Source organism: Hylobates moloch, unplaced genomic scaffold (assembly GCF_009828535.3).
Source record: "Hylobates moloch isolate HMO894 unplaced genomic scaffold, HMol_V3 SCAFFOLD_20, whole genome shotgun sequence".
Lineage (NCBI taxonomy): Eukaryota > Metazoa > Chordata > Mammalia > Primates > Hylobatidae > Hylobates > Hylobates moloch.
The window spans coordinates 30,982,524-31,005,828 of NW_026652295.1; the positions used below are offsets into that span (position 1 = coordinate 30,982,524).

General features: G+C 41.7%; 2 protein-coding genes across 2 annotated transcripts in view; both read right to left on the reverse strand.

Moving 5' to 3' along the window:
• Window positions 1-23,305, reverse strand: part of LOC116460316 (HLA class II histocompatibility antigen, DRB1 beta chain) — a 121,752-nt gene that overhangs the window by 27,782 nt on the left and 70,665 nt on the right. The gene's annotated exons all lie outside the window — the stretch shown is intronic.
• Window positions 21,156-23,305, reverse strand: part of LOC116460315 (HLA class II histocompatibility antigen, DQ beta 1 chain) — a 198,197-nt gene continuing 196,047 nt past the window's right edge. Inside the window, exons 4-6 of the mRNA XM_058432348.1 lie at window positions 22,637-22,747; window positions 22,138-22,161; window positions 21,156-21,484 (exon numbers count right to left, since the gene is read on the reverse strand). Of these exons, the coding sequence (XP_058288331.1) occupies window positions 21,471-21,484; window positions 22,138-22,161; window positions 22,637-22,747 (149 nt within the window). The 3' untranslated portion in view covers window positions 21,156-21,470. The remainder of the gene's footprint in view (window positions 21,485-22,137; window positions 22,162-22,636; window positions 22,748-23,305) is intronic.

Here is a 23,305-nt window from a genome sequence, read left to right on the forward strand (position 1 = left end):
AATGTCCTGCTAATCCAGAAATCATCAGTGCATGGTTACTATGTGAAAGCATAATAGCTTGTGGCCTGCAGAGACAAGAGGAAGGCTAACAAGTAGGGGTCCTTTGGTTTGAGATCCTGGAGCAAATTAAGGAAGAGCCACTAAGGCTAATGCAATGACACTGGATCCTGTGACAGACACTTCACGCTTCATGGGTCACATGGTCTGTTTCTGCTCCTCTCTGCCCTGGTTGGTGTGGGTTGTGGTGTTAGAGAAATCTCAGGTGGGAGATCTGGGGCTGGAATATTGTGTTGGAGGACAGATTTGCTTCCATATCTTTTTTTTTTTTTTTTTTTTGATACGGAGTCTCATTCTGTTGCCAGGCTGGAGTGCAGTGGGACAATCTTGGCTCACCACAACCTCCTCCTCCCAGTTTCAAGTGATTCTCCTGCCTCAGCCTCCCGAGTAGCTGGGACTACAGGCGCCTGCCACCATGCCCAGCTAATTTTTGTATTTTTAGTAGAGGCGGGGTTTCACCATGTTGGCCAGGATGGTCTCGATCTCTTGACCTCGTGATCCACCCGACTCGGCCTCCCAAAGTGCTGGGATTACAAGTGTGAACCACCGTGCCCGGCCTGCTTCCATATCTTTTAAGTGTGTATCTTTTCCCTTTTTTCCCAGGACGCTCTGGACTTCAGCAAACAGGTAATACCTTTTCATTCTTTTTAGAAAACAGATTCGCTTTCCTGGAATGATGGTAGAGGTGATAAGGCATGAGACAGAAATAATAGAAAAGACTTTGGATCCAAATTTCTGATCAGGCAATTTACACCAAAACTCCTCCTCACCACTTAGAAAAGGCCTGTGCTCGGCTGGGGGCAGTGGCTCACGCCTGTAATCCCAGCTCTTTGGGAGGCTGAGGTGGGTGGATCACCTGAGGTCAGGAGTTAGAGACCAGCCTGACCAACAAGGAGTAACCTTGTCTCTACTAAAAATACAAAAAAAATTAGCCGTGCATGGTGGCACATGCCTGTAATTCCAGCTACTCGGGAGGCTGAGGTAGGAGAATGGTTCGTAGCTGGGAGGCAGAGGTTGTGGTAAGCGCGCCACTACACTCCAGCCTGGGCAACAAGACTGAAACTCCGTCTGATAAAATGAATAAATAAAAAATAAAAGGCCAGTGCTCTGCAGTAGTATTGGCTCAAGGAGACTAAGCAACTCGTTTTTCTTCTTCCTGTACTGCTTTCATCTGAGTCCCTGAAAGAGGGGGAAAGAAGCTGTTAGTAGAGCCAGGTCTGAAAACATCACTCTCCTATGTCTTTTGCAGGACTCCTGAGCTGAAGTGAAGATGACCACATCCAAGGAGGAACCTTCTGCTCCAGCTTTGCAGGATGAAAAGCTTTCCCACTCGGCTCTTATTCTTCCACGAGAGAGCTTTCTCAGGGCCTGGTTCCTACTGGTTCCACAACTCTGCAGAAAATGTCCTCCCTTGTGGCTTCCTCAGCCCCTACACTTGGCCTGAAGTCCAAGCCTCATCTTAAACTTTTGTGGCCCCCTTTACCTAACCCTATGGCCTCCCATGCATCCATACATCCCCTGTGCCACAAACACATTACGTTATTAAGTTTTTCTCAAACATGGAGTTAAAAATCATCTGGTCCAACATATGCAAATCAATAAACGTAATCCATCACATAAATAGAACCAATGACAAAAACCACATGATTATCTCAATAGATGCAGAAAAGGCCTTGGGCAACATCCAACAGCCCTTCATGCTAAAACCTCTCAATAAAACCACCCCAGCCTTCTCTTCCTGGCTGTTCTGGAACCACCTGACTTCAATGCTGCCTGGATAGAAACCATTCACAGAGCAGACCAGGAGGCTGCGGTGCTGCAGGGGCTGGGTCTTTGAAGGATACACAGTCACCTTAGGGTGGACTAGGAGAAAAAATGATAGAGGGAATGAGTCAGGAAGACAGAGTAAGTCTCCTTATTTGGCTGTTTTGTCTGCTTCTCTGTAAACCCAGGCTCTGGCCTTGACCAGGCCTCCAGCTCAGCTGGCCATGTGGCCTCACAGCCTCATCAGCCTGGAATTTAATCTTTATAGTGGGGACCCATTAGATTTGAGGGATGTTGTGATAAATTATGTTTGTTTCTTCATAGCTTGAAATTGGCATGCATTGTCAAAGTGTTTATAAATCTTTGAAAGTACACAGTGTATTAATTAAAACTGATTTCTGAGCCAGGCTGCTGGGTTCACATCCAAGGTCTGCCTTTTACCGGTTGATGCTGGAAGAGTTTTTCAATTCTTCTGTGACTCAACTTTCTCACCTATAATGGAGGATAATTATACTAATTTACCTCTTGAGATTATGTGAGGATTAATGCTCGTACAATATATAAAACAATGAGTTAAGATAGTCTTCCTTTTATGAGGTCAGAAAGCTTCTCACTCCGTTCTGCTGTGAGAGGGCTCATCACACTTGGTTGCTCCACTTGGCACCTATTTATCATCCTCTTACACCTTGAGAGAAGAATATGATTTAAAGCAATGTAGATAAAGGGGCAGAGTAGGGCTGGGTGCGGTGGCTATCACCTGTAATCCCAGCACTTTGGGAGGCCGAGGCAGGAGGATCACAAGGTCAGGAGATTGAGACCATCCTGGCTAACACAGTGAAACCCCATCTCTACTAAAAATACAAAAAGTTAGCCAGGCGTGATGGCGGGCACCTGTAGTCCCAGCTACTCGGGAGGCTGAGGCAGGAGAATGGCATGAACCTGGGAGGCAGAGCTTGCAGTGAGCTGAGATCGCGCCACTGCACTCTAGCCTGGGTGACAGAGTGAGACTCTGTCTCAAAAATAAATAAATAAATAAATAAAATGAGGATTTTACTTTGTACTCAGAATTGTACTAAGGGCTTTCTATACTTCATATTTTTATCTAATCCTCACATCAGCTCAGTAAAATAAACACCCTTTTCATACTTACAGGTGGAGAGACTAAAATGATGGAGATAAAACAACTTTTGCAAAGATACAAAGGTAGTAAATGGTACACTATAGATTGAACCAAATTATATACCCCTCAAGCTCAGTCACTATATTATACTCCTTCACATTCTATTTCTGAGAATAATGTCCCTTGTATTAAAATTATTTATATCCCTTACTTTATGGATATGCATAGCAATAAGACTACTTCTTTTAATGAAAGGCAGCATTACACAATTTGAGGAAGATACTGTGTAGCAGTTGTAGTTCTTTCAAAAGATTCCACTCATCATCATCATTAGCCTCCTCTGGAAATGACAAGATTTGCATTTGTCTTATGTGATGATCCCCACAGCTCCTGAGAAGTCTCCTTCTTATTAAAGGTAACAGTGGCCTCAAAATTCCTAAACTATTGCTCAGAATTATTATTTCAGATTTCTTATCATAAAGTAGTATATTTGACCATCTCCAAATAGAAGAAAAAACGTGCCTTATTTACTTTGGAAAAATACACTTCTATTAGTACAGAAAGTTCAAAATTTCTTGGGTAAAAGTGACTACTGTCCCTGGATTTGAGAATAAACTGTGTGTCTATACCCCAATAATAATTCAATACTATTGGAAGTTGTGCAATTGCAACCAGAAGATCACATTTAATTTGGTCAACAGAAAATAATAATTTACTTAGAAACTAATTTAGTACCAGTACTTGGGAGATAGGAGGATTGCTTGAACCTGGAAGGTCCAGGCTGCAGTGACCCAAGATCATGCCACTGCATTCCAGCCTGGGTGACAGAGGGAGACCCTGTAAAAAAAAGAAAAAAAAGCCCGAACACAGTGGCTCACGCCTGTAATCCCAGCACTTTGGGAGACCAAGGCTGGTGGATCACCTGAGGTCAAGTGTTCGAGACCAGCCTGACCAACATAACGAAACCCTGTCTCTACTAAAAGTACAAAAATTAGCTGAGCATGGTGGCAGGCACCTGTAATCCCAGCTACCCAGGAGGCTGAGGCAGGAGAATTGCTTGAACTAAGGAGGTGGAGGTTACAGTGAGCCCAGATTGTGCCACTGCACTCCAGCCTGGGCGACAAGAGTGAGACTCAGTCTCAAAAAAAAAAAAAAAAAAAAAAGAAAAAAAGAAAAAGAAAAAAAAGAAACAGAAAAGAAGAAACAAATTGTGAAGAAAAAAAAAAAGAAACTAATCGTGATGATGGTAATCTTGGAAAGCCAGCTAAGGTTCACCTTAGTATTTTAGGATAAAAGGGTGGTGATGATGGCAGTGACAAACTGTCCAGAGTGTCCCACTGAAGTGGGAAGTTGCAAGCAGTGGTGGCAGAAGTGACTTCGGGAGCAGTGGCCATGGTGGGACCCCTGTGCCCTATGTCCCCTGTGCCTTGTGTCCCTCAGGCAGCAGACTGCGCTGTCCCAACTCTTGAGCAGCCAGCAGGACCTACCCCCAGGCCCAGAGCCTCCACCACTCCTGCGTTGCTGCTCTCACCCTGCAGCTGTGGGCAGGGCATGGAGCTGGGGCCACTCCTCAGGGGCCTGGGGTGGGAAGTGGGAGTGGCCCCGCTTTGGGGACCCAGCCAGCAGCAAGGCCACTGTCCCACCCTGCCAAGGGTGCCCAGTTCCTGCACCTCAAGAGGAGGCTGTGCCTGAGACTGCCCAGGGTTATGTCCCCGGGGGTGGCCAGTGAGCCTGATGCTCCCGATGGCCAGGCCCGATCCTTGATCTGCTCCCCAGCGTGCCTCCCTCACCCCATCCAGGCAAGGGACAGCCCTGGGCACTCCTGAGTGCTAGGAGAAGAAATTCCAGAGACATCAACCTTGCACCAGATGCCGGTCTGGGCCCAGGGAGGGGAGCTGCCCACCCCAGGTCGCGAGAAGGTGTGACAGGCTACCTGCGGGCTACACAGATTGGGTGTGAGCGCTGCCCTCCCCACAGTAGGATCGAGACCTCTCTGCACTCCACGCCCTCAATGCCAAGAAGGGCCTCCTGTCCCTGCTCGGGAGTGTTTGCTTCCATTGCTTGGCCTCTCCTCTGGCCTCTCGCGGCTCCCAGGTGCTTGCTCTGTTCTCAGAGTGCAGTTGGGGACAAGCCCCCGTGCTGTCACATCCTGGCCAAGTGTGTGCATTCTCAGGGCAGCATTGACACACCAGCCTCCTCTCACCTCAGCCATGGGGAAGCCGAGGAAAGATGGGCTGAGGGCAACTGGCGCTGGCCTACAGGTGCCCCTTGGCATTAGCAGCCTGGGTGCCATGGATGGCGGTGGGAGGCAGGCAGCCTCCTGGGCAGAAGGTGGCAGGTCCCTGGTGAGGCCCCTCCTGCAGCCCAGGGAGGGTGTGAAGGGTGCAGGCCAGGCATCCAGTCCTGCTGACAGGAGTGGGAACTTGTGCCTTTTCTGGGCCTGCCCCATAGCCGTCCATGATGTGCACTTCCACCCCTCTGAGGCCTGTTGAAGCCCTGGGCTCAGGCAGACTTGAGCAGAGGATGGAGAGAGCAGAGGAGAGAGGACGGGGAGATGAGGGATGACCTATTGCAGACAGGAGTTGCCCTCCCCAGGGTCTCCTCTCAGTGGCAGAATGGAGTTGCCCTCACCAGGGTTTCATCTGAAAACTGAGGAGAGGGCAGGATGATCAGCTGCAGAGTGGAGCTACCCTCTCTGCTGAGAGCTGGACAGGTGTTGGGACAACCTGGCTATGGAGAGAAGCTGCCCACTGAGGGTCTCTGAGATGTTATATTGCTTAATAAAGCTCCTCTGAGTCCTGCTCACTCTCCACTTGTTTGCATGCCTCATTCTTCCTGGACTCAGGACAAGAACCCAGGATCTACCAAATGGTGAGCCTAAAAAAGCTGTAACACAAACACAGCTGAAACATGCCCCTTGCTCACCATGTTATGGGCAAAGAGAAGGAAAGAAGAGCTGTGGCTCTTCAGGAAGCCCAAACCTGGGAGCTCACCGAGCCAGGGCTGTGACTCCCTTTTTGAGGCCTGTGGTTCCTGGGGTTCTCAATCTTCCAGGTGCCACCATGTTCCCCAGTGCCAGCTGTGGAAGCTGTTTGCAGTGCACCTGGTCCAGTTGCAGCCTCACAGGCAGCTGGCACCCATACTGGCGCCTGGAGCTGCCCACCCTGCACAGCCAACATTCCTGGCTCTGCACAGTGGCCGGACCCCATGCTCACTTGCTCACATATCCCTCACCACCTGACCTTTGGCAAGTGTCAGATCCAGGCCAGTAGTGTGAACCAAGCACAGCCTGCCAGGCGAAGTGGGTGGAATGAGTTCAACTGGCCCAAGCAAAACTCAGGCAAAGGCATTACCAGCCATAGGATTCTGGCAAGGAGAGCAAAACCCCAATGATTCCGTAACAGGGACATGGTTAGGCTGGCTCTGTTTCCCCACCCAAATCTCATCTTGAATTATAATCCCCATAATCTCCACGTGTCCAGGGTGGCACCTTGTTGGAGGTTATTGGATCATGGGTGCAGTTTCCCCCATGCTGTTCTTGTGATAGTGAGTGAGTTCTCACGACATCTGATGGTTTTATAAGTGTTTGACAGTTCCTCCTATGGGTACATTCTCTCTTGCCTGCTGCCGTATAAGATGGGCATCTTCCCCTTCTGCCATGATTATAAGTTGCTTGAGGCCTTCCCAGCCATGCAAAACTGTGAGTCAATTAAACCTTTTTCCTTTATAAATTTACCAGTCTCGCGTATTTTCTTACGGCAATTTAAGAACAGACTATTACAGGTGGCAAGGAAAAGTAATTCTTTATGAGTAACATACTGAAATAAGGTAAAAGGGAGCACTTTCAAAACTTGTTCCCATCATTTTATTATCACCATGCAATGCTTCTGGAATACACCGCGTAGGATTCTTTCTCTGCTGTAGAATTGTCCAAACATTCTATGGGGACAATCTCCATGTACTTATTGCTTCAAGTTTCTTCAAATAATGATTTCTCTGAATATACTATACTATTTTGATGGTTCTTTGGTGAATTTTCTGGTGTTTGAACTGGTTATTTGCAGTGAGGGGAGCTGCAGGATTTGTGTGATCCCTTCATCCTGAATAGTCTGAATGTCAAATGTATCATATAAGCTCTGGAATTGTTAGAGTAGGCAGAGAGCCGGAAATGAGCAGGCAAGGGAGCCCCTGGGAAAAGAAGTCTTGGAGTCACCGCTCACTGATAGTCAGCACTGTTCACTAATAGCAAAAAGGGCAATGGCTACACTGGCTACATCTGGCTGGGCCCTCTACCCCTTGAGGGAACTTACCAGGCCCTAGCCAGAAACAGCCATGGCAGGGACTTTCTCCACTGATGAAATTGTGCACTCCTCCAATAACTTGCCCTAGAATAGCTTTTTGCTCATTATGGTAGTGAAAAACACAGCTCTGGGTGGAGATTTTTAATACTGAGGCCTGCAACATGTAGTAGCAAGTACGAGGCAAAGCATGCACACCCAAACAGTCCTCCTGAAACATGTTTGCAAGTGACACCCCCTCAGGCCCCTTCATGAATAATCATGTGAGATTCTCATAAGAGAGTCCTTCAGCACTGGCTGCTGCTGGCTCCTCCTTTTGAGCAGCCCACTCTGTCTCCTCTTTCAGAGCGTACTGTCTCTTTAAATAAACACTGCTACTACTATTTTTCCAGCTGGAACAGCCCAGAACAGTTTTCCACTTCTCTCTAGGAATGTATTTTATCTTCCTTCAACAAACTCTGCTACTCAACCCTTCCTATGCATCCTTGGCTGATATTTTTCTTCTAAGTGAGACAAGAATGGGGGATTCGTGCACTTCTTAGTAACAATTAATCAGAAATATCTAGGCTCACTGGGCTTGGTTTCTTTCTGAGCATGTGCAGACAATTCTATTGCTGTCGTCTAGTCTGCAGTAGGAAAACCCTAAAGCATGGTTTTTTCTGTTGGGAGATATCTATTGGGCAATGGGTTCAGAATAGGTTTTTGGTTCTTGAGTCTACAAGTCAACGACATATGTGTATCTTCAGTAGAGTGAACCTGAAACCCCAGGGTTTGGCCTCTGAGAATGGATGAAACAGATGGAGAAGAGAAATAGGGGGTAGACTGGGGAGTAGAATGAGAAGAGGACCCACAAATATGACAAGATTGACGTATCAACATTGCTCACTCCAGACTTAGTGAGGAATGAGATCAGACACTGAAGATTGACATTGCCTGTTCTTTTTTTCCTTTATTTTTTCCCCTTTTCTTTCTTTCTTTCTTTTTTTTTCAGATAGTGTCTCACTCTGTCACCAGGCTGGAGTGCAGTGGCGTGATCTTGGCTCACTGCTAGGAATACAGACGTGAGCCACCGAGCCTGGTCAGGTCAATTTTTACCAACCGTAAGTCTGTAATCCCAGTACTTTGAGAAGCTGAGGTGAGCAGATCACAAGGTCAAGAGATAGAGACCATACTGGCCAACATGGTGAAAACCCGTCTCAACTAAACATACAAAAATTAGCTGGGCATGGTGGTGTGTGCCTTTAGTTTCAGCTAGTCGGGAGGCTGAGGCAAGAGAATCACTTGAACCCAGGAGGAAGATTGCCGTGAGCCGAGATCGCACCACTGCACTCCAGTCTGGTGACAGAGGGAGACACTGTCTGAAAAAAATAAAGAAAGAAAGAAAAGAAAAGGAAAAGGAAAAGCCTTGGATGCCTGTTTTATTACCAGGAGAACAATCTGACTTATTACTGAAACCATCATATATTTAGACATGTGTATTTAAGTAGAAAAACTGAGTAATTGGAGCAGGGGCAGGATACGGCATTAAGATGAGAAGAGAATATTAGAAACACAGTGAGCTATTGCTCATTTATCTGTAAAAGTATGATGATACTTATTTCTAAAACGGTTATTAGAACCCACCACAAACCATAAAGATGAATTATCCATGACAGTGTGATAGACTGCAAGTAAATATGGAGTTAGATTTGGATTTCATCTGGGCTGTATCATTTACTAGCTATGTTTTCACTGGTATCTTACTTACCTCAGCCTGGATTCCTCATAGAAATACTGATGTGAATTTTTACTACATTTCATTATTGTCAGAATTAAAGGGAAAAAGTAAGCAAAGTAATTAGGTAACATGTTTGGTGATAATAACATACTGCAAAAACTATACTTTCCATTCTATTCCTCAAAATGTCTACAATCTAATTATAAAAAATAAAACAAGCACACATAAAGACAGCATGACCTTGTAAGACTTACCAACAAATAACAAGTTTCTCTATCTATGGTTTAGAGAATCCAAGCAGAATTTTGAAAATATTATGGATAGAATAGGCATGAATGTTTTGTAACATATCTACAATTTTAATATAAAGTAAGTAGATGAGCAATAGAGAATGCAGTCAAATGTAGAAAAATATGGAATGAAAAAGCAAAAATAAATCTATATCCTTTCATGTAACAGACCTTTTTTTAAAGTAGATTTAAGTGTACAGAAAAATTGCAAAGGAATTTCAGGGAGTTCCCACATCCCTTCCTCCCTAAAACAGCCCTCTGCTCATTTTCTCCTATTATTAACATCCTATATGAGTGTGGCACACTTGTTACAACTGATGAACCAATACTGGTACTTATTGTTAACTGAGGTCCATAGTTAAATTAGGGTTAATTCTTATTATACAGTTCTATGGGTTCTGATGCATGATGTCATATGTCCACCATTAAAGTGAAACTGACCCAAGAGTCCCATAGACAATTTTTAAAATAAACATGGAAATGGACACTTATCGTCTTTTTTGTTTGTTTGTTTTGTTTTGTTTTGAGACGGTTTCTCACTCTGTTGCCCAGGCTGGAGTGCAGTGGCTCAATCTCAGCTCGCTGCAAGCTCTGCCTCCTGGGTTCACACCATTCTCCTGCCTCGGCCTCCCGAGTAGCTGGGACTACAGGCGCCCGCCACCGTGCCCGGCTAATTTTTTTGTATTTTTAGTAGAGACGGGGTTTCACTGTGTTAGCCAGGATGGTCTCGATCTCCTGACCTCGTGATCTGCCCGCCTCGGCCTCCCAAAGTGCTGGGATTACAGGCATGAGCCACTGCGCCCAGCCTATCGTCTTAAAGCTTGAAACTTGTATTTGTTTTATCTGAGTTCCTTTCCAAAAAAAAAGATCCCCCAAGCCTCTCAAAAATAATCAAAGAACTGGAACTCACCAGATCATCTCTTCCAGACAATGAGACTCCAGGTTCCTCAATCATCATGATTGTTCCCTTACCCCTCCCTGGTTCCTGTTTTTCCATACATAGTCACATTTCCTCCCTGCTATATAAACCCCTAATTTTATTCAGTCACAGAAATGGCTTTGACACTGGTCTCCCATCTCCTAAGCTGCAGCACCTGATTAAAGATCAAAACCTTCTTCTTTGGCAATACTCATTGTGATCTCAGAGATTGGCTTCCTGTGTGGCAAGCAGCAAGACCCAGGCTGAAGCCCTCGTGTGCAAGACCTAGACTGAACCCCTGGTGTTTCAGTAAAAAGAGTATCCTATGAAGTAGTTTCACTGACCTAAAATTGTCCCAGGCTCCACCTACTCATCTATTCTTCTTCCTCCTGAAGCCCTGGAAACCACTATTTACTGTCTGTATTTTTGCTTTTTGTAGAATGTTATATAGTTGTAATCATATGGCATATAGTTTTTTCAGACTGGCTTCTTTCACTTAACAGTATGCATATAGGTTTTCTCCATGTCTGTTCATAGCTTGATAGCTTATTTCTCTTTAATGTTGAATAATAACCCATGGTATGGATATACCACAATTTGTTTATCCATTCGCTTACTGGAGGACATCTTGGTTGCTTTGAATTTTTGGCATTTATGAATAAAATTGCTATAAACATTCGTGTACACCTGTTTGTATGGACTGAAGTTTTCCATTCATTTGAGTAAATACTTTGGATTGCAATTGCTGAATGTTATAACAGAGTATGTTTAGCTTTGAAAGAAACAGCCAGAGTGTCTTCCAGATGAGGCAGGAGAATAGGGTCTGGAGGCTGGGAACCTAAGGCCATTTCACGCTGACTTCTGAATAGAACTAAGTTGAAAGGAAAACCCTAGCTTTCTATGCCTAAGCAACAAAAGGACCAGAGACTACTCCCTTTGCAAACCCCTACCTTTACTGCAAGGCAGATGGGAAATTGAAAGTACCTCTGATTTGTCGTTTTTTGCAACCAATCAGATTTTTGCATAGGAGTGTAGCGTTGTAACTTCATTTCGGCCTCTGATTGGTTGTGGAATTGTTTCCCTCAAAATTTCTACAGCCCAGTGATAAAAATCTAAGAAACGCAAAATAAAACAAACACAAACCAAGGTGCCATAACCTAGTAAGACTTACGAATAAATAACAAGTTTGTTTACCTATGGTTTAGAGAAAGCAGACTCTTGAGAATGTTGCAAATAGGATGTTTGTTAACATCTACAATTTTAATATAAAATAAATAGATGAACAATAGAGAATAAACTCAAACTCAGACAAGCATAGAATGAAAAGCAAAACTAAATCCATATCCTCCCATGTAACAAGACCATTTTTAAAGCAGTTTTAAGTGTATAAAAAATTTTCAGAGAAAATTTAGGAAGTTCCCCATACCTCCTTCCCTAAAACAGCCCTCTGTTCAGTTTCTCCTATTATTAACATCCTGCGTTAGTGTGGCACGCTTGTTACAATTAATGAACCAATACTGATACTTATTGTTAACTGAGGTTCATACTTATATTGGGGTTCACTCTACTACACAGTTCTATGGGTTCTGGAGATACATAATGTCATGTATCTACCATCAATGTAAAACCAACCCAATAGTCCCATAAGATAGTTATTTGGATAAACGTAGAAATTGACCCCTCTGCTCTTAAAGTTTGAAATTTACATTTGTTTTATCTGAGTTCCTTCCTCAAGAAAGGATGCTGAGGTCTCTCAAAAATTATCAAATAACTGGAACTCACCAGATCATCACATCCAGATCATGAGATGCTAGTCCCCATCATTCATTATGACTGTTTCCTTATTGTCTGGAGTTCTTGTTTTCCCATACATAGTAACATTCCTTCTTTGCACATAAACCCCTAATTTTAGTCAGTCAGGGAGAGACTGATCTCCCATCTACTCAGCTGCAGTGTCTGATTAAAGATTAAAGCCTTCTTCCTTGGCAATACTTGTCATCTCAGTGATTGGCTTTGCGTGTGGCTAGGGCAGGAGCTAGACAAATCCACGGTGTTTCAGCAACACAAGCATCATACAAAGTAGTTTCCCTAACTATGCCTGAGGCTCAATCTACTCACCCATCCCTCCTTCTCCTGAACCCCTGGCCTATTTACTGTCTGTATTTTTGCCTTTTCCACAGTGTCATATAGTTGTAATTATACAGTATAGAGCTTTTTCAGGCTGGCCCCTTCCACTTAGCAATATGCCTGTAGGTTTCCTCCATGTGTTTTCATAGCTTGATAGCTTATTTCTCTTTACTGTTGAATAATACTCCACGGTATGGATATATCACAATTTCTTTATCCACTCACCTATTGAGGACATCTTGGGGGCTTCCAATTTTTGGCAATTATGAATAAAACTGCTATAAACATACTTGTACAGGTATTTGTGTGGACATAAGTTTTTCAGTCATTTGAGTAAATACTCAGAGGTGCCATTGCTGGATTATATGGTAAGAGTATGTTTAGCTTTGTAAGAAACAGCCAGAGTGTCTTCCAAAGTGGCTGTACTGTTTTGCATTCCTACCGTCAATGAATCTGAGTCCCTGTTGTTCTACATCCTTGCCAGGAATTTGTTTTGTGAGAGTTTTGGATTTCAGCCAAAAAGAAAAATGCTTTTTAAAAACTTTTTACTTGGAAATCATGATAGAGTCACAGGAAATTGCAAAGATGGTACAGAGAACACGTGTGCCCTTTCACCCAGTTTTTCCAAATGTTTATATCTTAAGTAGCTCCAGCACAGTAGCAAAACCAGGACTTTGGTAGAATATGTGTCCATAGTTCTATGGCGGTGTCTTATCATATTTGCAGATTTATGTAACCACCACACAATCTAGAGCTATTCCATCCCACAGAGATCTCCCCTCATGCTGCCCTTGAGAGTCACACCCTACTCCCTACACACCATCACCCTGACAACTAACAACTACTAATTTCTTCTCCACCAATCTCTGTAATAGTGTCATTTTGAAAATGTTACGTAAATAGAATCACACAGTAAGTGTCTTTTGTGACGGGCATTTTCCCCTCAGCATAATGTCCTTGAGATTCATCCAAGTCGTTGCATGTATTAACAATTTCTCTTTTTTATTGCTGAGGAATACTCCATCAGATGGAGGTGCTGCAGTTTAACTCTTTGCCCGTTGAGGGATATTTTGGCTGTTTCTAGTTGTGGGGCTATTACAAATAAAGCTGTTATGAACATTTGTGTAAGATGTTTGTGTGAACATGTGTTTTTGTTTCTCTGATATAAATGTATCAGAATGTGATTCCTGGCTCATATGGCAAATATATGTCTAGTTGTTCAAGACAGTGCCTCACTATTTTTTAGAAGGACTGTACCATTTTACATTCTCACCATCAGTGTATGAGAAATCCAGTTTTTCTGCATTCTCACCAGCATTTACCATTGTCAGTTTTTTCCTAAATTTTAGCTGTAGTAAGAGGTGTGTAGCGCTATTACATTAAGTCCTTAATTTGCGTTTCCCTGATGGCTAGTGATTTGCATGTCATTCATTGTGCTTATTTGCCGTGTATATATATATCCTCTTTGATAAAATGTCTCTTCATATCTTTTGCCCATTTTGAAATTAAATTTTATGGTTTGCATTCTACTATAGATTTTATATTAGAGCTTTTATAGTTGATTGTATGTTCTAGATACTGTATTCTTGGTAACGTATGTGGTTTTAAATATTTTCTCCATAACTCTAGCTTGCTTTTCATTTCTTAGCAGGATACCTTACAGAACAAAAGTTTTAAATTTTGATAAAGCCCAATTTATTTATTTTGTTTGTTTATTTGTTTGTTTTTTGTTTTTTACACATAGCCCTTTTGGTGTCATGTCTAAGAACTCAGAACTGAGACCCCCGGCCCTAGCTCCTGGTGATCTTCTCATATGTTTTCTTCTAAAAGTTTTACACGTAGACATGATTTAATTGGGGTAAGTGTTTTCATAAGGTGTGAGAATTTGTTAAGTTTGTTTCTTGCTTCTTTTTCCTTTGAGTTCTTTTTTGTTTTTGTTTGGTTTTGTTTTTGTCTATGGATTTCCACTTTCTCCTGGACTATTGTTTGAAAAGACTGTAGACTATATTATTTCCCTTGAATTATTTTGCATCTTCATCAAAATGAGTTGGCATAGCGTTTTTCTGGATTCTTTATACTGCTCCACCAATCTGTGTCTCTCCCTGTAATAATGTCAATCAATATTGATTATTATAGTTATAAACACTCTGAAATATGGTTACAGTTAATTCTCCATCTCATTTTCCCTATGAAATTTGTTTGACCTATACTAGTTCCCTTGCTTCTCCATAAACATTTTAGAACGACTTTGTCTACAACTATTACAAATCTTGCTGGAATTTGGAGAGAAATTGTGTTAAACCTGAATATCAAATTGGGTAGAATTGACATCTTTCTTATATTTAGTTTTCTAGTTGATGAACACAGTAAATCTCTCCATTTCTTTAGATTTTTTTATTTATCAGCATTTCAGCATATGGACTGTGTACATGTTCTGTTGGCGTACTTATGAGGTTTTTTGCGTGAAGCTAATTCATGTTGTATTTTTAATATTTGTTTTGATTTCTTTATTACTGTATATTCAAATAAAATTGATTTTTTTGGTTGATCTTGAATTCTGTGACCTTTGTGAATTTCATCAGCTGAAGCAGAAGAGGAAAAACTTTCAGTCTTCCCCCCTTAAGTATAATTTAGCCACAACATTTTTGTAGAAGTTATTTATCAAGTTGAGGAGGTCCTCCTCTATTCCTATTATTTGGAGGCTTTTTTGTTTTGTTTTGTTTTTGTTTTTTACCATAAATGAACGCTGAATTATGTTGAAGGTCTTTTCTACATCGATTGATAGAATCATGCGATGTTTCTTCTTTAGCTTGTTAATATGATGGATGACACTGATTTCAAACATTAAACCAGACTTGCACCCCTAGAATAAATGCTACTTGGCAAAGTTTATATATTTTTTCAGTTTGGCAGATTTTTATTTGCTACTATTTTGTTAGGGAGTTTTGCATCTATAGTCAAGCAGGTATATTGCTTTTTAATTTTCTTTTGCTGTTGTATTCTTGTGTCCTTTTGATTTTAGGAAATGCTGGCCTCATAAAGTGAGTTGGGACGTGTTCCCTTCTCTTCTGTTTGCTGGAGGAAATTTTGCAGGCTTGTGTTAATTCTACTGAAATATTTGGTAGATTTCTCCTGTGAAACTATTCTGGCCTAGAGGTTTCTCTTTCAGCAGTGTTTATATTATAAGTTCAATTTCTTTCATAATTATACCGCTTTTCAATTTATCTATTTGATATTGAGTTAGTTGTAATAGTGTGTACTTTTTAAGGATTTTTTTTTTCCGTTTCACCTAAGTGTTTTTGGTGTATTCCTCTGGTGTACTATTGATGTCAAAGGATCTGTAGTGATATGTTTCAATCCCAATATTGGTGTTTTTTCTCCTTTTTCCCTTTATTTTGTCTAGAAATTTGTGAGTTCTATTAATCTTTTCAAAGAACAAAACTTTTCTTTCACTGGTTTTCTCTTTTTTTTTTTTTTCTTTTTGAGGTGGAGATTCACTCTTGTTGCTCAGGCTGGAATGCAATGGTGCAATCTCGGCTCACCACAACCTCTGCCTCCCGGGTTCAAGTGATTCTCCTGCCTCTGCCTCCTGAGTAGCTGGGATTACAGGCATGCACCACCACGGCCAGCAAATTTTGTATTTTTAGTAGAGATGGTTTCTCCATGTTGGTCAGGCTGGTCTGGAACTCCAAAGCTTACAGAGCAACAATGGTTTGGCTTTTAAAACCACAATAACTCAGGGAATTTCCGGGGCGCTAGGGATACAATATCACCTTCACTGCGCCTGGAGGCCACAATCCTCAGGGAAGGTCGAGAAGGCAAATGAATCACTCAAGAGGCACTTAAGAAAACTAACACAAGAAACTCATCTCCCATGGCCTACTCTTTCGCCCATGACGTTGTTGAGAATCCGAAATTCTCCTCACAAAACGGGGCTCAGTCCATATGAAATGCTGTATGGATGACCTTTTCTCACAAATGACCTCCTACTTGATCAGGAAATGGCCAACTTGGTCAAAGATATAACTTCTTTGGCAAAATATCATCAAAACCTTAAAAACCTACCTGAGGGATGTCACAGAGAAAAGGGAACAGAGTTGTTTCAACCAGGAGATCTAGTGTTGGTCAAATCTCTCCACTCTACCTCCCCATCTATGGACTCTTTGTGGGAATGACCACACTCGGTAATCCTCTCTATTCCCACTGCAGTTAAGGTGGCGGGAGTGGAATCTTGGATTCACCACACCCGAGTTAAATTTTGGACACCCCCTGAGGAACCTGCGGGACCGTCCCAAGATCAGCCAGACCAGCCTTGATACACCTGCGAACGATTGGAGGACTTGCATCTCCTATTTCAGAAGGAAACATCCCAGACTAAAAAGGCTCCTGCTACTGATCCTGAAGAAAAAAATCCTTCCTTCTTAAAAAAGATAAGTGAAAATCTACATAATCTTTAACACCTCTCCTTGCCCCTTTAATGGAATCCTTTTACTAGTTCATCATATTATTGAGCAGCGTACTAACCGTAGTCTTTGCGATAGGACTATATACTGTAGCTCCTGCCGGGACGAAAATCCTAATCACATCAACCTTCTTTCTATATTCCTTCCTTCTGACAGAAATTTACTCCTACCTTTAACTCAGACTGGATAAAATGACTTGTCTTCCAGAGCACCCTCTTTACCTTCCTATTTACTCTTTGCCTGTCTATCCCTCCTGCTTCCTTGGATACCTCATACAATCACCCCTCCCCTTCCACTAGCTCCTAATTACCTCTACAAGACTCTCAACTTAACCCACTCTCTGTTAAACCAGTCCAGTCCTTCCCTGGCAAATGATTGTTGGCTTTGTATCTCTCTATCAACTTCTGCTTACGTTGCCACTCCCATTCCTGCAAAAAACTGCGTCTTTGCGTCTTTACCATCTTGCAGTGTTCTGTGACTTCACATAGTGTATAGTTTTTATGATGTGCAAAAGTTTCCTAATCCAGACAAATTAATCAGATTTTCTTTTTGAATTTGGAAATGTTTGTGTTATTCCAAACCGTGGCTCAAAAAGCAATTTTATGTCTCCCTGGGCTCAGGCAGGATTGTTTCTTTTTTCACTTTTTTTTTTTTTTTTTGAGATGGAGTCTCACTCTGTTGCCCAGGCTAGAGTGCAGTGGTGTGATCTCAGCTCACTGCAACCTCTGCCTCCTGGATTCAAGTGATTCTCCTGCATCAGCCTCCCCAGTGGTTGGGATTACAGGTGCCTGCCACCACGCCTGGCTAATTTTTGTATTTTTAATAGAAATGGGGTTTCTCCATGTTGGCCAGGCTGGTCTCAAACTCCTGACCTCATGATCCACCCACCTCGGCCTCCCAAAGTGCTTTGATTACAGGCGTGAGCCACTGCGCCCGGCCGGGATTGTTTCTTTAACACAGATGTTTAGAATGGGATTTTTGTTGTTTCATTAAGCACGTAAAAATTGCATTTTGAGTTTTAATAGATACTACCACACTGCCATCCACTCACAATCCTAATATGAGAGAATCTATTCCCATAGAATCTTCTAAATCCTTGATTTTAAAGCAAACTGTTGTATTTGCCAATTTTGTAAATAGTTTATTACATTGCTATTTGAATTTGAATTTTTTTGTTCATTTGTGAGTTTGAGCTAATATTTATACATATCGACTACTGAAATATTTTCTTCTATAGTCAGTCTATATCCTTTGCCCAATATTCTGTGGCATTTCCATTAATTTATTGATTAGTTAACAATTTTTCATAAGAAATTTAGCCCATCATCTGCCTTATGTGATCAAAATTTTTCCTGAACTTCATATACTTCTTTTAATTTTGTTATTTTCTTCATGCAAAGAAATCCGTAATTTTCTTCAATTTTTTTTCACTTGTGTCTTCTGGATTTTGTCTTGCTTACAATGTCTTATTTTTTAAAAAAGAATTATTTTAACAGCTTTACTAAAGCATAATTTACATATTACAAAATTCACTTATTGTACATGTAAAATTTAATGATTTTAGTAAATTAATAGATTTGTGCAATTATCACAACAATCCAGTTTTATAACATTTCTGTCACATTCAAAATTTCTCTATTTATAGTTAATTCCCACCGACAGCCCAAGTCCTAGGCATCCAATGATACGCTTTTTGTGTCTATAATGTATCTCTTCTGGATATTTCAAGTAAATGAAATCATACAACATGTAATCTTTTGTGTCCAGTTTCCTTCACTTAGTTAACATTATTGAAGTTCATCAGTTTGTAGTATGTATCATCGTTTTGTTTGTTTTCATTTCTTTTTATTTATTTTCTCTTTTTTCATTTGTGTAAATGTATAAGATCCAAGTGTAGTTTTGTTACGTGCATAGATCGTATAGTGGTGAAGTTAGTGTTTCTACAGAATCCACCACCCAAGTCGCGCATTGTCCCCATTAAGTAATCTCTCGTCATCCAGAGTGCATGGGTTGAAACTTGCCTTGGGAAAACTATCCTCATGTTCATGGTATCTCCCCTGTCAGATAAGTCTGTTTTTGTTCCCTTTTATTGTTGAATGATATTGCCTTGCATGGATGTAGTACCATTTTGTTTGTCCATTTACTAATTGAAGGATATTTGTCTTGTTTTCAGTTTGGGCCTGCTATGGCTAAGGCTGTTCTGAACACTTGAACACATATCTTTTTGAGGACATATGTTTTTATGTCTCTTAGGTAGATTCCAAGGAGTGAAATTGCTGGGTCATATGGCAAACCTATGTTAAACTTTAAAAAAAATTGTCATATTTCCAGATATTTGTAAAATCATACATTCCCACCAATAATACATAAGGATTTAGAAAGTCTGTCTTCAAACATAATTATAATGATGATGATAGAAACAACATCTGTCAGCTGGATGTGGAGGCTCACGCCTGTAGTCCCAGCACTTTCGGAGGGTGAGGTGGCAGATCACGAGGTCAGGACTTCGAGACCAGCCTGGCCAACACAGTGAAAACTCACCTCTACAAAAAATATAAAAATTAGCTGGGCATGGTGGCGGGCATCCATAGTCCCTGCTACTTTGTAGGCTGAGGCAGGAGAAATGCTTGAACCCAGGAAGCAGAGGTTGTGGGGATCCGGGATCACGCCACTGTATTTCAGTCTGGGCAACAGAGTGAGACTCCATCTCAAAAAAGAAAAAAAAAATCTATCTTGTTAATTTTATATTGTCTCTTTATGCTTCAATTTTTATTCATCCAGGATCCATTTAATGAAAGAAATGGTCTGGAATACAACTTACAAAAAAATGAAACTAAATCTCAACTCTTTCTGTTTCTAATTCTATACTCTGTTTTACTAGCGTATTTAATTAAAAAAATCAGTAACAAATGTATTTTAAAAAATAAATGTATAGTACGTTTCGGGACCTTAAAGAGCTAGTCATTCCTTATTCTACCTTTTTCAAAAACTTCCTGGAAAATATATTTATCTCATAAAATAACATGTCAGCATGCTTAATTGAGTTCTAAAAACAATCGTTTTTGCTTGCTTTTTTGTTTTATTGTAATTGAGTTAATGGCTGACATTTTATATATATACACATATATATGTATATATGTGTATATAGTCATTCCAATATGTGAGAAAGTGGGTACTGGGAAAACTCTGGAAACAGTTTAGTTGCTGCTTATAAACGCACACAGGAAAATGTAGCGTATTTTTCCTGCATTTGAAGTTGTTGTGAAAGACTAAGAAACCTAAAGCTGCTGCGGCGGTCCTCCTACCATCTCAGGAAAGCTGACATGCTGTGTGTGATAGAGAGATGAGCTATGAAGTTCCAGGATCGCTGGTGATGCCACTGGCCTGCTGAGTTGAGCAAACCTGGAGACGCCCAGCCTTGGATCTACTGGCTATGTAAGATGATGGGTGAAACAAAAATACACCCCACTAGATCAGATTTCCTGCTGTTCACAGCAGAAGGCATCTTCATTATAATATTCAACCCACACATTTTGGTTCTACCTTATAATTCCACACCACAAGTCTCATATGAATGAGACAAATCATTTCCTCAACTTAGGGAACAAAGTCTTATTTGTTGCAACTCTGGGATCAAACAGAGCAGACACAATTATCAGCTTAATATATTCCTATAGGTTTTATATTCTCATAGAATTTATATGTGCCTTTACACACCTGGTATATATGTACAAGTAACATATAACTAAAAATAAAATATGCACAAAATATGCACTGAATTTGATTGAAAATAAAATAACAGTTGTCTCTGACGATAGAAAAATTATGCTGAAATGATTATATTGAAATAAAATTTGAATTGATTATGTAGTTTTAGATTTGACATATTTGATACTGACTCTCACAACACAATGGAGAACCCTCCATCTTCTAAATTTGTCTTTCTCTGAAATCTGTACAAGTCCTTTGATAATACCATATAATTGAAGTCTCTGGAATGAAAAACTATATACTAATTTACAGTTATAGATACACAATATTGTAGACGGGCTTGAGAAAGAGTTCTGATTGACTTGCTGGCTGGTTTATCATCTCATGTTTGCCAAGTTTGTTTCAGTTCTTATAGTCTGTTCTCAGTTTTTATGCATTGCCTTTTTAAACGTTAGGTTTACTTTTTAAATTGACAAGTAAAAATTGTGTATTTATGTCATACAGCATGAAGTTTTGATATATGCCTATAGTGTAAAATGTCTAAATTAACCTATTTAACATATGCATTATCTCACATACTTATGACATATCCATGAAAACCATTATTCTACTGGGAAATAATCTTCACTTTTTCTTTTCTTTTTATTTTTTGTCCTTGGAGCCAAATGACCAGAAGATTTTTAACTTCATGTTTGAGAAACATTTAATAATGTAATGTGTTTGTGGCACAGGGGGAGTACAGATGCATGGGAGGCAGGAAGCGTTAGGTAAAGGGGAGCACAAAACTTGGAAGATGAGGGGCTGCCATCAATATGGGGACTTCAGGCCAAAGGCACGAGCTGAGGCAGCCACAAGGGAGGACATTTTCTGCAGAGTTGCCGAACCAGTAGCAACCAGGTCCAGAGAAAGGTCTCTCTTGTGGAAGAATGAGAGCCAAGCGGGGAAGTTTTTCATCCTGCAAAGCTGGGGCAGAAGGTTCTTCCTTGAATGTGGTCATCTTCACTTCAGCTCAGGAATCCTGCAGAGACGCAAGAAAGTGTTGTTTTCAGACCTGGCTCTACTAACAGTTTATTTTGCCCTCTTTCTAGGACTCAGATGAGAGCACTGCAGGAAGAAGAAAAACAAGTTCTGAAGTCTCCATGAGTCAATACTCCTGCAGAGCACAGGCCTTTTCTAAGTGGAGAGGAGGAGTGTTGGTGTAAATTGCCTGATCAGAAATTTGGATCCAATGTCTTTGCTATTACTTCTGTCTCATGCCTTGTCACCTCTACCATCATTCTAGGGAAAGGAAATTTCCTTCCTTCCTTCCTTCCTTCCTTCCTTCCTTCCTTCCTTCCTTCCTTCCTTCCTTTTGAGACAGAGTCTCACTCTGTCGCCTAGGCTGGAGTGCAGTGGTGCAATCTTGGCTCACTGCAACCTCCGCCTCCCGGGTTCAAGCGATTCTCCCGCCTCGGCCTCCTGAGTAGCTGGGATTACAGGCGCCCGCCACCACACCTGGCTAATTTTTGTATTTTTAGTAGAGACGGGGTTTCACCACATTGGTCAGGCTGGTCTGGAACTCCTGACCTCATGATCCGCCTGCCTCAGCCTCCCAAAGTGCTGGGATTACAGTCGTGAGCCACCGCACCTAGCCTCCAAATCTGTTTCTTAAAGAGGATGAAAAGGTATTACCTGTTGGCTGAAGTCCAGAGTGTCCTAGGAAACAGAGAAGAAGATATACACTTAAAGGATATGGAAGCAAATCTGTCCTCCAACACAATGTCCCAGCTCCAGATCTCCCACCTGAGATTTCTCTAACACCACAACCCACACCAACCAGGGCAGAGAGGAGCAGAAACAGACCATGTGACCCATGAAGCATGAAGTGTCTGTCACAGGATCCAGTGTAATTGTATTAGCCTTAGTTGCTCTTCCCTAATTTGCTCCACGATGTCAACCAAAGCACCCATACCTGTTAATCTTTCTGTTATCTCTGTAGGCCACAAGCTATTATGCTTTGACATAGCAACCATGCACTGATGATTTCTGGATTTGCAGAACATTGGAGGTCATTTGGGAATAGAAAGGCTTTATCCAGGGCCATTCCTATACTGAGAACTAACTTCAGCAAAGCCATAGTTCCTCCTGCAGGAAAGCCTATGGAGAGAGCCAGCTACCAAAGGCTCCTCACCTTTCTGATTCCTGAAGTAGATGAACAGCCCGGCCCCAAGGAAGAGCAGGCCCAGCACAAAGCCCCCGACTCCACTCAGCATCTTGCTCTGTGCAGATTCAGACCGCACTCCTGAGAGAGAAAGCCAGGTTTAGTGATTTTTACCCCAAATGGAACCTCTTTAATTGACACCCTGAGATTCAGAGCTTTGAAAATGAGAAAGAAGGCTGCTCTGCAAAAACTAAAATAACTGACCATTTCTTGAGAAAAAAAGGTTTTCAAATCACACTGAACAGTTACAAGGTTCAGGCATCAAACTCATTCAAATATTACAGCCTTGATGTAAGACAGGACTTCAACATCTGATGAACAGAAAGCCTGAGACCCAATGAGGTTAAGTAGTTGCCTAGAGTGACAGACCTAATAAAAGGCAGAGCTGAGATTGGACTCCCCTCATGTCAGGAAGGCCCCTATACTTCTCTTCTTCTCAGATTACAGCAAACAACTCAGAACGACAGCACCAGAAACTCAGTCTCAGACCCAGAGGCAGGGCCTGGAGCCCACGGACAGCAGGTGACCCCGATTTGTGACATCATGGGGAGGTTCAAAAGAGGGACAGCCTCTCCTGCCTGGCAGGCATGACTGCTTCCCCAGGGGGTACAGGTGTTTCTAGAAAGTATTACAGGGCTA